This window comes from Hemitrygon akajei, chromosome 11 (assembly GCF_048418815.1).
Source record: "Hemitrygon akajei chromosome 11, sHemAka1.3, whole genome shotgun sequence".
Classification (NCBI taxonomy): domain Eukaryota; kingdom Metazoa; phylum Chordata; class Chondrichthyes; order Myliobatiformes; family Dasyatidae; genus Hemitrygon; species Hemitrygon akajei.
Genome location: NC_133134.1, coordinates 163500633 through 163513409, shown reverse-complemented (window position 1 = coordinate 163513409; position 12777 = coordinate 163500633). Strand labels below are relative to the sequence as shown.

General features: G+C 41.1%; 1 protein-coding gene across 1 annotated transcript in view; it reads right to left on the bottom strand.

The window, feature by feature from the left end:
* Positions 1 to 5877: 5877 nt before the first annotated feature.
* tbc1d20 (TBC1 domain family, member 20) overlaps positions 5878 to 12777 on the bottom strand; it is a 63867-nt gene continuing 56967 nt past the window's right edge. The window contains exon 8 of the mRNA XM_073062140.1: positions 5878 to 9763. Coding sequence (XP_072918241.1) covers positions 9508 to 9763 — 256 coding nt within the window. The 3' untranslated portion in view covers positions 5878 to 9507. The remainder of the gene's footprint in view (positions 9764 to 12777) is intronic.

Here is a 12777-nt window from a genome sequence, read left to right as displayed (position 1 = left end):
AAGGAATTTCTTTGGCCAGTGGATGGTGACTCTGGAATTCATTGCCACAGACTGCTATGGAGGCCAAATCATTGGGTATATTTAAAATGGAGGTTAATAGGTTCTTGATTAATAAGGATGTGAAAAGTTATGGGAAGAAGATAGGAGAATAAGACTGAGAAGGATAATAAATTAGCTATGATAGTATGATGGAACAGACCTAAAGGGCTGAATGGCCCAATTCTGTGCTTCCCTAATGTTTCCTTTAAACTTTTTTCCTCTTCACCCTCAACCCATGTCCTCCGTTTTTATTCTTCCCTAGCCTCAGTGGAAAAAGCCTGCTTGCATTCACTCTATCTATACCCATCATAATTTTATACACCTCTATCAAGTCTCCCCTCATTCTTCTATGCTCCAGGGAATAAAGTCCTAACCTATTCAACCTTTCTCTGTAACTCCGTTTCTCAAGTCCCGGCAACATCCTTGTAAACCTTCTCTGCACTCTTTCAACCTTATTAATATCCTTCCTGTAATTCGGCGACCAAAACTGCACACAATACTCCAAATTGGGCCTCATCAATGCCTTATACAACCTCACCATAACATTCCAACTCTCATACTGAATACTTTGATTTATAAAGGCCAATGTACCAAAAGCTCTCTTTATGACCCTATCTATCTACTTGTGACACCACTTTTAGGGAATTTTGTATCTGTATTCCCAGATCCCTCTGTTCTACTGCACTCCTCAGTGCCCTACCATTTACCTTGTATGTTCTACCTTGGTTTGTCCTTCCAAAGTGCAAAGCTTCACACTTCTGTATTAAACTCCATCTGCCATTTTTCAGCCCATTTTTCCCAGCTAGTCCAAATCCCTCTGCAAGCTTTGAAAACCCTACTCACTGTCCACTACACCTCCAATCTTTGTATCATCAGCAAATTTGCTGATCCAATTTACCACATTATCATCCAGATCACTGATATAGATGACAAATAACAATGGATCCAGCACTGATCCCTGTGGCACACCACTAGTCACAGGCCTCCACTCAGAGAAGCAATCCTCCACTACCACTCTCTGACTTCTCCCAATTTACTACCTCACCATGTATACCTAGTGACTGAATCTTCCTAACTTCCCATGTGGGACCTTGTCAAAGGCCTTACTGAAGTCCATGTAGACATCCACTGCCTTCCCTTCATCCACTTTCCTGGTAACCTCCTCGAAAAACTCTAATAAATTTGTTAAACATGACCTACCACTCATAAAGCCATGTTGACTCTCCCTAATAAGTCCCTGTCTATCCAAACACTTGTAAATCCCATCTCTTAGTACTCCTTCCAATAATTTACCTACTACCGACGTCAAACTTACCGGCCTATAATTTCCCAGATTACTTTTAGAGTTTTTTTAAACAATGGAACAACATGAGCTGTCCTCCAATCCTCCGGCACCTCACCCATAGATACCGACATTTTAAATATATCTGCCAGGGCCCCTGCAATTTCAAAACTAGTCTCCTTCAAGGTCCGAGGGAATACCCTGTCAGGTACTGGGGAGTTATCTATTCTGATTTGCCTCAAGATAGCAAGCACCTCCTCCACTTCAATCTGTATGGGTTCCATGACCTCACCACTTGTTTGCCTTATTTCCATTAACTCCATGCCAGTTTCCTTAGTAAATATGGATGCAAAGAAACCATTTAAGATCTCCCCCATTTCTTTTGGTTCCATACGTAGCCAACCACTCTGATCTTCAAGAGGGCCAATTTTATCCCTTACTATCCTTTTGCTCTTAATATACCTGTAGAAGCTCTTTGGATTATCCTTCACCTTGACTGCCAAAGTAACCTCATGTCTTCTTTTAGCCCTCCTGATTTCTTTAAGTATTTTTTGCACTTTTTATACTCCTCAAGCAGCTTATTTGCTCCGTCTCCTATACATGTCATACATCTGTCTCTTCTTTATCAGAGTTCCAATATCCCTAGAGAACCAAGGTTCCTTATTCTTATTCACTTTGCACTCTCAAAATTTCTCCTTTGAAGGCCTCCCACTTACCAATCACATCCTTGCTACAGAACAACCTATCCCAATCCACACTTTTTAGATCCTTTCTCATATCTTCAAATTTGGCCTTTTTCCAGTTTAGAACCTCAACCCGAGGACCAGATCTATCTTTATCCATGATCAAGTTGAAACTAATGGTGTTATGATCACTGGAACAAAAGTGTTCCCCTACACACACTTCCATCACCTGTCCTAACTCGTTTCCTAATAGGAGATCTAATATTGCATCCTCTCTGGTCAGTACCTCTATATATTGATTTAGAAAACTTTCCTGAACACATTTTACAAACTCTAACCCACCTAGACCTTTAACAGTATGGGAGTCCCAATCAATACGTGGAAAATTAAAATCCCCTACTATCACAACTTTGTTTCCTGCAGTTGTCTGCTATCTCTCTGCAGATTTGCTCCTCCAATTCTCGTTGACTATTGGGTGGTCTATAATACAAGCCTATTAATGTGATCATACTGTTCATGTTTCTCAGCTCCACCCATACGGCCTCGGTAGATGAGCCCTCTAATCTGTCCTGCCTGAGCACTGCTGTAACATTTTCCCTGCCTAGCAATACCCCCCCCCCCCCCACCCACCCTTCATCCCTCTGCCTCTATCACGTCTGAAACATCGGAACCCTGGAACATTAAGCTGCCAGTCCTGCCCCTCCTGTAGCCAAGTTTCACTAATGGCTACAATGTCATAATTCCACGTGTCAATCCACACCCTCAGCTCGTCAGTCTTCCCACCATACTCCTCGCATTGAAATGGGCACACCTCAGAAGATTATTATTACCACCACACACAACCCTTCTATTTGTGACTTTGCATGAATCTTTAACATCATTTATTTTCACCCCCACTCCACTATCTACTCTGGCTCCCATCCTCCTGCAAATCTAGTTTAAACCCCCCCCCCCCCCCACCCAATAGAACTAACAAACCTCCCTGCAAGGATATTGGTCCCCTTGTAGTTCAGGTGTTACGCGTCTCTCTTGTACAGATCCCAGCTGCCCCAGAAGAGGTCTCAATGATCCTGAAATCTGAAACCCTGCCTCATACACCAGTTCCTCAGCCATGTGTTCATCCTCCAGAGCATCCTATACTTACCCTCACTGGCACATGGCACAGGTAGCAATCCTGAGATTACCACCCTTGAGGTCCTGCTTTTTAACTTCCTACCAAGCTCTCTATACTCACTCTTCAGGACCTCCTCACTCTTTCTTCCTAAGTCATTGGTACCAATGTGTACCATGACATCTGGCTGATTATCCTCCCACTTAAGAATGCTGTGCACGCGATCAGAGGCATCCCTGACCCTGGCACCCGGGAGGCAACAAACCATCCGGGAGTCTCTGTCGCAACCACAAAACCTCCTGAATGTACCTCTAACTATCGTGTCCCCTATCACTACCGCTCTCTTCTTCCCCCCTCCCTTCTGCACTGCAGAACCAGACTCAGTGCCAGAGATCCGGCTGCCGCAGCTTATCCCCCAACAGTATCCAAACCAGTATACTTGTTGTTGAGGGGAATGGCCACAGGGGAACCCTGCTCTACCTGCCCTTTCCCCTTCCCTCACCTGAAGGTAACCCAATTACCTGTGCGGTGCACCTTTGGCGATATCTACTTCCCTGAAACTACTATCTATAAACTCCTCATTCTCCCGTATGATACGGAGGTCATCCAGTTCCCTAACGTGGTTTGTTAGGAGCTGCAGCTGGATGCACTTCTTGCAGGTGTCATTGTCAGTGACCTCCCACATCCTGCAAAGAGGGGCATTCCAACATCCTGCCTGGCATTCTCTCTACTCTAAACAAACAAAACTTACCAGAACCTACCCTTGCCTCTGCCTGTTGAGCCAAAGCCGTCCCACTCTGCTCCCTCATTCCACTGCCCGCTGGATATGGTTGTCTTTTTTTTAAAAACCTTTGGCACTCTACATCGTGCGCCTGCGCAGTCTAGCCTCTTTTCCCCCAGCAGTAAAAAAAAATGACTTCTCTCCGAGATTCCTCCTCTCTCAGCCTCTTGCTTCGATTTTATGGTCTTATGCTCTATCCGTGAGTAACTAACTTCCACAACAGAGTGGTCAGTTCAAGTGCTTCAGCCTAGTCTGTCCGTGACTGGAACAGTAGGAAAACACTGTAGTTAGTCACTAATCCTTGGCCAAAGGAAAAGAAACTTACAATGTATTTTGGTTCTAGCAAGGGAGGTAGCATGCCAGACCTAATATCTTGTAGCTTTCTGGTCGCCTCACTACAAGAAAGATGTGCAAACTATAGAATGGGTGCAGAGGAGATTTACAAGGATGTTGCCTGGATTGGGAAGCATGCCTTATGAGAATAGGTTGAGTGAACTTGGCCTTTTTTCCTTGGAGTGATGGAGGACGAGAAGTGACCTGATAGAGGTGTATAAGATGATTGAGAGGCATTGATCGTGTGGCTAGTCAGAGGATTTTTCCCAGGGCTGAAATGGCTAGCACGAGAAGGCACAGTTTTAAAGGTGCTTGGAAGTAGGTACAGTGGAGATGTCGGGGTAAGGTTTTTTTTAAATGCAGAGAATGGTGAGTGCATGGAATGGGCTGCCAGTGACGGTGATGGAGGCAGATATGATAGGGTCTTTTAAGAGACTCCTGGACAGGTACATGGAGCTCAGAAAAATAGAGGGCTATGGGTAACCCTAGGTAATTTCTAAGGTAAGGACAAGTTCAGCACAGCTTTGTGGGCTGAAGGACCTGTATTGTGCTGTAGGTTTTCTATGGTTCTAAAATGTCAGAAACAGTTGGATCAGACAGCATCAGTGGAAAGAGAAACCAGGTGAATACTTAAGAGCAGAGACTCTGTCAGAATTGGAAAAGAGTAAACATATTAGATTTACAGTGGGCTCATGAGGGATGGATAGGATACAGGTAATGCCTCTTGATAATGAGACCAAAAGTATTGGTGGTTAGAAACATAAGAGTTTCTGCAGATGCTGGAAATCCATTCTTCTAGGCTGCATCACAACCTGGTATGGAAGTTGTCCTGTCCAAGACAGGAAGAAGCTGCAGATCGTGAACATAGCCTAGCACATCACACAAACCAATCTTCCATCCTTGGACTCACTTTACACCACACGCTGTCAGAGCAGTGCTGCCAGGATAATCAAGGACATGACCCACCCAGCCAATACACTTTTTGTCCCTCTTCCCTCCTGGAGAAGGTTCAGGAGCTTGAAGATTCGTACAGCCAGATTTGGGATCAGCTTCTTTCCAACTGTGATAAGACTGCTGAACAGATCCTTACCCGGATCTGGGCCGTACCTTCCAAATATCCGGACCTGACTTGCACTATCGTACTTTCCCTTTTCTATCTTCTAATTATGATTTACAATTTAAATTTTTATTATATTTACTTCTATTGTACTTCAAGGAGCGCAAAGCACAGAATCAAATATCGCTGTGATGATTGTATGCTCTAGTATCAATTGTTTGGTGACAATAAAATAAAGTAAATCCAGAGCAGCACACGCAAAATGCTGGAGGAATTCGGGTCAGGCTGCATCTATGGATCCAGCAAGGTATACACAGTGAGTGGGATGTTGATCAATCTCATCCCATATTACACATGCAAAAAGCAAATTACCTAATTTAGTTAATATCAAATAAACACCTAACTGGGAAACAACCTACAAACCAAATTTTAATGCATAAATTTGACTGACAAAATGAGGTATGATCTATACTTGGCTGGGAAAACGTGATGTAAAATTACATAGAACAAAAGGAATGCAAGATTCACAAAATGGTTGCCCATTAAAGGTCCAAATGTATAAACAAATCTCACTACAATTCACAAACAAAATTATCTGAATAGGAAAGCTTTATTAGATTTAGTCCTGTATTAAACATTACCAGGTGCTAATCTTACAGATCTTTGTATCCAGTTTCAAGACTAATTGCCCAATGAAAGAGGGATGTTAATGGCTGCTTCTGTTTTAAAATTCATAATGTGATGTAATTTTGTATTAATGAATTACAAAATACAGTCTCAAATTTATATAGCACCTTTTAGAATGCCCAAAGCCCTTTACGATCAATGAAGGAATCGCTCGCCATTGTAATGTGAGAAATGCTCTTAACAGATGATAAGCAGATATTCCTAACACCACTGGCCATAACACTGGATCCACTCTACTCCAGTTCAGAATAGTATTGTGATTTATTATTACTTCAGCCTTAAACTGAGGTACTGTCTACTCTCTCTAGTTGGGTGCCATGGTAGCAGCATTAGAGTTGGGCGTTCAATTCCAGCGTTGTCTGTAAGAAGTTTGTACGTTCTTCCTGTGAGCACATGGGTTTCCTCTGAGTGCTCTGGTTTCCACCCACATTTCAAAGATGCACTGGTTAGTATGTCAATTTAAATAATTTCATGATTAGGCTAGGGTTAAATAGGTGGGTTGCTGGCCAGAAGGGCCTGTTCTGTGCTGTATTTCTAAATAAAATAATGTCTCAGTTTTAAAACTGCACATCCAGCAATCAAGCCAGTCATTGTAATATAACAAGGCATATCAACATTTGGTCATCAAGTCACCATTTGACTGACAAAAATAACGTATTATTAAAATATACAGCTAGTGATTTAGTTTCCATCTCCATTCCTACCTGTAATAAATGAAGGGACCAAGAATAAGTTTTGGAAGATAAGCCTGATAACATGGGTCACTAACACCTACAGGCACAAACGAGAATATGTGTGTGAAGTGAGATCAGAGTTACCAATGCTACTTCCTTGAAGTGCTAGTCATCTCTTTGGTAAAGATGAATTTTGAATGGAAGGAACAGGTTTAGTTTTCACTTATGCAGTATGGGCTCCAGTGGCAAGACCAATTACTTACCCCCATTTAGTGAGAAGCGGGTGGTGAGATACTGTCATGAACTGCTGCAGTATGTGCGAACACCATTACAAATACTACTGTAGTGGATGACATTTACACAAGTGGGCACCAAGATAGTGAAGTAATTGTCGTGATGCTATTATAGCTCGGGATGTTGGAGTTCAATTCCACTGCCATCAGCAAGGAGTTTGCACATCTCTGCCTGTGAATGCATGGGCTTCCTCTGGCTGCTCTGGTTTCTCGCACAGTTCAAAGATGTACTAGCTAGTAGGTTACGTGGTGATTGTAAATCGTCCTGTGCTTAGACTAGAGTTACATAGGTGGGTTGCTGGATGATGTGGCTCATTGGGCCAGAAGAGCCCGTTCCGTGCTGTATCTCTAAATAAATAAAAGTGATTCTGCAGATGCTGGAAGAAACTCTTGAGCAACACACTCAGAATGCTGGAGGACCTCAGCAAGGCCTGAAGGGTCTCAGCCCAAAACGCTGACCGTTTATTCTCTTCCACAGATACTGCCTGACAACAGCTCACCACCACATTCATAAGGTCAGAGATGGACAATAAATAAAAGTTTTGTAAACATAATCCATATTCCATGAATGAGAAGTAAGTTTCCTTCCAACCAGAATTCACCCCTTTTAAAAAGCCATGGCTAGCTCCTTGAGGCAGCAGCTCGTGGAGGCATCATGATTAGAAATCAAGCCCTAATGAAAAGATTGCTTATCTGCAGAGACATCAACAGCGAGAAGAAAACATGAAAGGAAAATTAAAGCATTACAGTAAAACCATTTTACCACCAATATTTCTGTAAGTTAAGCATATTGGGTATCTTCACAAAATTATTAGTAAAATCTTGTAATGACAGAAAATAAAGCAAAGATTTGTACATTGCTGAACAAAGCTAATAACATATCCAGAACACAACTCTTTCATGCCAAAATCTCAAGCAACTTGTCTTACAAGGGATAGCAAGACAAGTTACAACACTTTTAGTGAGGTTAGTGTGCCTGTTGACACCAGTATTAAGGCTGCAATATAATTAGTTAAGCCCAACACCCCTACTGGGGCATAGGCCACCGACAGCAATATACTACAGTTAAAATATTTAAAAATTTATTTATTAAATAGTTAGCTTGTAGCCCATTTGCCTGTGTCACATTCGTTAAACAGGTATCAGTAACAAATAATCTTTTGGGCTAATATTCTAGGCTTACAATGACATACAGTGATATAATCTGCATTAAAGAGTTAATTAAAGATGTGTTTTTGCACTTACTGAAAATGATTGTTTGGTTTGTAGCAGAATGAAGAAAAGAAAAACATCCCACAGATTACTGTTGAGGTATCTCGTCATAATGGTACCGATAAGCATTGTTAAAAGCAGGGCAGTTTAGAGGATGGTAGTGAAATGCAAAAATGAGAAGTATAACTACCCTGAGAAAATGAGACTCGCTGACAGTCCACATTCATCCTCCTTGTGTAATGGTGTGATCAGGTGACCAGCATCTTTTGCTGCACCAAGTCATCCCACATGGAAAGGCAGAAAGAACTGGGAACTTCAGTTAATTGTTTAAACCGATTGTAGGAAACCCATTTTATTTCCATCACCCTCCCCCTTCAAGGTGTTGACACCTGCTGTGGAACAAAGTCAAGTTAATAACTAAAGTGACTCTTCTTTATTCATGACTGCAAACAGTCAATGTTGGCAGGTCATTCAAGGAAGGTCAGCTCAGCCAATTCAGTTATTCCATTGGAAATCTGTCCGAAGATCTCTTGGCCAAACACCCCCTAATGCCAGCCTGACAGAGGTTACAAAAGTGCAGAAACATTAAATCAAATCTGCTGTCTTCATCTCTACATATTTTGAGAAAATGCTGCTCTTGTTAAATAAGTCAGGGGAATGAATGTACAACAAGGCACAGTTCAACAAGTTTTTGAGATGGCACTGGACCTGTTCTCTTCTAGTCACTGTCTTATACAAAAGTGTTCTACTCTACTATGTCTCAAAATTTAGTTGAGGAACAAGTGAAACAGCTTTATTAACCAGTAAAGATGTAAGACTCCTACCTGGGTTAAAAATCAGTGTTTGCACATAACCAACGCAATTCTTTCGCCAATACTTTTTAAAAAGCTCTAAATCTTATTTTAGGGAGCAGACAAGTTAATTCTTCCATTAAACTGCCCTAGATAGCACAATAGTATGCCTGCTAGAATATGACCTCACATCATCCCACATCCATTATTGCAGTCGCCTTTCTTCAGTAACGTAAACAAGATTAGTGACATGCCGTATAAGAACTCAGCGGCATAACTTCACATCGATCACGTTGAGGCAGTAGATTTTTCAAACAAGTCATAGCCCAATATTTTGTTTCAAAAATAAAAGTGGTGGTACATATTGCAGCTTTATCCTTGATGCACTTCACGCACAAAGTGGCAGCCAAAAAAAATCCTGTGTCCATCCAGTCATTAAATCAATGTGTGGAATAACCTGCTTCCAGTCTTCAGTGATGCATTCAAAGCTAAAAGGAAATGACAGTGAAAGAAAATCATGCCCCTCTCTCATAGCACGTGGTCGGGGTTTTATAAAGTGGCTTTTCACGGGAAGAGTTGAAGTTCAAACTTCGGTGCCCATTCCAATGCACTATTGACCACTGCATAGGCCGCCGCTCCCAGTGCTACAGTTAGACCCACCACTGCCAGTTTTATCAGTCTCCTGGTCCGCCTTATTGCCACATCTGTGCTCGCTCTGCGTGCCTGCTGCACTCGGTCTTTAAACCGCCTCCGGAGCACTGTGTCAGGGTGCTGCTGAGCTGACACCAGTTCAAAGTCTTTGAAGGTCGAGACAGCAGTGCTGTGGAAGTAGACAGGCACAGAATTCTCAATTAGGCAAATCACATGCAGTGTAAAAGTTCACTTATTCAGTAAAACAATAAAGTCAACATAATACATATTTAAAAATTCTAATTTAGAATTTAATGCTGGTGAAAAATGTCTGCGTTCCTTCACTGTGACCCCCTGCTGCAACAGTAGGTCTGGAAGATCTGCCAAAGGTCAGGAAGGTGAGAGAATAAATTGCTGCATTCACCAACTAAACACTTGGCCAGTGTCTTACTGTAGAACCGAGCAGTGATCTGAGGCAAGCAGTCCACAAACCTTCACCAAAACTCACATGTGACCCATAAAGTCCAGGTGAGGATCTAGACAACATTATAGAGTCAGACCATTACAGCCCTTCGGCCCACTAACTCTATGGTGAACTATTATTCTGTCTTACCCCATCTTGGCCCTCCATACTCATCCCATACATGTGCTTCTCTTAAATGTTGCAATTGTACCCACACCCACTACTTCTGCTGGCAGCTAATTCCACACTCACACCACCCTCTGAGTGAAGTTCTCCCAGGGTTTCCCTTTAAATATTTCACCTTTCATCCTTAACCTATGACCTCTATTTCCAGTCTCAGCCAACCTCAGTGAGAAAAGTCTGCTTGTATTTACCCTATCCCTACCCCTCAATTTTGTATACTCATTATTTATGAAAACTTGTTAACATTTATTCGTCAGAAGACAATGATAATGGGTAATCCAAACAGATCCTACATTTGTAGTTTGTAAAATGCATTCCCCACTACTGCAGGCTTGCACACTATAAAATGCCATAAAAGGATTAGAAACATTATGCAAACTGACCAATAGAATCCCTTTAAAATTACATCAATAAGCTGGAAGATAACTAATTTAAAATTACAGCAATAACCTTGAAAATAATTAAATTCAGAAAGTTAATCCTTCAAAGTTCAAATAAAATTTATTATCAAAGTATGTATATGTAATCATAAGCTACCCTGAGATTCATTTTCTTGCAGGCATTCACAGTAGATACAAAGCACAATAAAATCAATTTTAAAAACTCCACAAAGACAACCAAACAACCAATTAGTTGGGCATTCTAATTTTTCAGAACTCATCAAGACTGCCATTAGATATATGTTTTATTTGATATCTTCAGCTATGTTTATTCACTGATCTGCAAAATAACCATTTATACAGGCACTTTGGAATGCTAAATGGTTCAAGTTCCTATCGCACACCCAGCCATCATTTTGTAACATTCAAAGAGATCAACAGAATGCATTCAAGAGAAAATGAAACGGCAAAAATGGCAAGAGAACAAACAAAAGAGATTCTACAAATACTGGAAATTCAGAGTAGCACACAAAATGCTGGAGGAACTCAGCAGGTCAGGCAGCATCTATGGAGAGGAATAAAGATTTGACTTTGGGCTGACAGGACATATCGATCAGAAGAACGCAATGATGTTAGGACAGCACAACTCCATTCGCTGCAATAATATTTAGGCTATATTGTGCAAACAGTTGAACAATGGCTTCAGTAATCTGATGGTGTTTTCCTAAGGGTTCATTGTACCAATGCTCTCTGGTACTGGCCTTGGGCAGCAGCCTCAGAAACACAACACACCCAGAAATACCAAGCATTTAGTTTCCTTTAACTTTGGACTTCAATGAAGTTCTGCAAATAGTTACTCAAATCCCCCACTGTATAATATTCACATGCCTAGTATAACTGTTCAACAGCAAACCGCATAAAAGTCGTTGCCACCAATTCCATAATCACTCCTGCATAGCTGCCAAGGACAAAAGACTTGTACCACTGTACTTGGCAAGCAATAGTATGATAGATAATAACCTGTCAGAAACTGGTCCAGAAACTGAAGTGATCAATGGGACACTGCAATTTGACTGGTATTGACTCAATTTCTTGTATTCTCTCAAAAAGCTTCAGAACGTTGGACCTCGAAGTCCAGAAGGTTCTTCAGAAGTCAGAATTGAGGCATAAAACTTGTGGTTATGGCCATTTAATTAAGTGTCCGTAACAAAAAAATAACGGTAACCAGCTTACTCCACTGTGATTTGAACAAAGAACAAACAAGAGAACAAAGAAAGAGTGAGAAAAGCAAGGCAAAGAACAAAAATCATGGTTGACTTGTACAAGCTAGACAGATAAGAGACATTCCATTGATAAGGAACAACCTATGAGACAGATTAATTGGTGTGACACAGGTTGAAGAAAACATGATAGAAAAATACACAACCAGATGTACTATGATATCTGAAAATTCACTGAGCAATTACAAACAGCTGATTACATGAAAACATGAACAAGCATAAAGTTAAACTATAAGAAAAATAATAATTTTGACTCCAATTCAACAGGAACTTGACACATTTTTGTCTTTATCTTCAGAACACCACCATTTTTCTGATGCCTATGACTAACAAGAACAGACAAACGATATTTATTTGAGTCACACACAAAGTGCTGGAGGAACTCAACAGTTATAGCAGTGTCTATGTTGGGAAATGAACAGGTGACATTTCAGGCCGAGACCCTTCATCAGGACATACTTACTTTTCATGTACATGTGGGATTCTGCTGTATAAACTGGCTATCACATTACTTCATAACAGTGCACCAGAAAAATCCTCCATTAGCTGTAAATCAATAGGTCGCTGTGAAAATTACTTTATAAATACATGTCCTTTCTTTGCCTTGCAATGCAAGTACCACAGTGAGCCTACATTCTCTCAACCACATGAAAATTCCCACACGAGTTCTAGCACATGAATTCATTACTGAAGCACAACCTTCCCAAGAACTACTCAACGTACAGAACCTTGAAGGCAGCATACACACATTCCTGGCATATATGGCAACTATTCAGCATTCTCCAGTAAGGCACAAGGTCAGGACAAGAACCAATGTTTCATTTAAGCTTTTACAATATTGCAGCCTTGATTTTTACCCTTACTGTATTCAGTTAAATTAGAATCAGGTTTAACTATC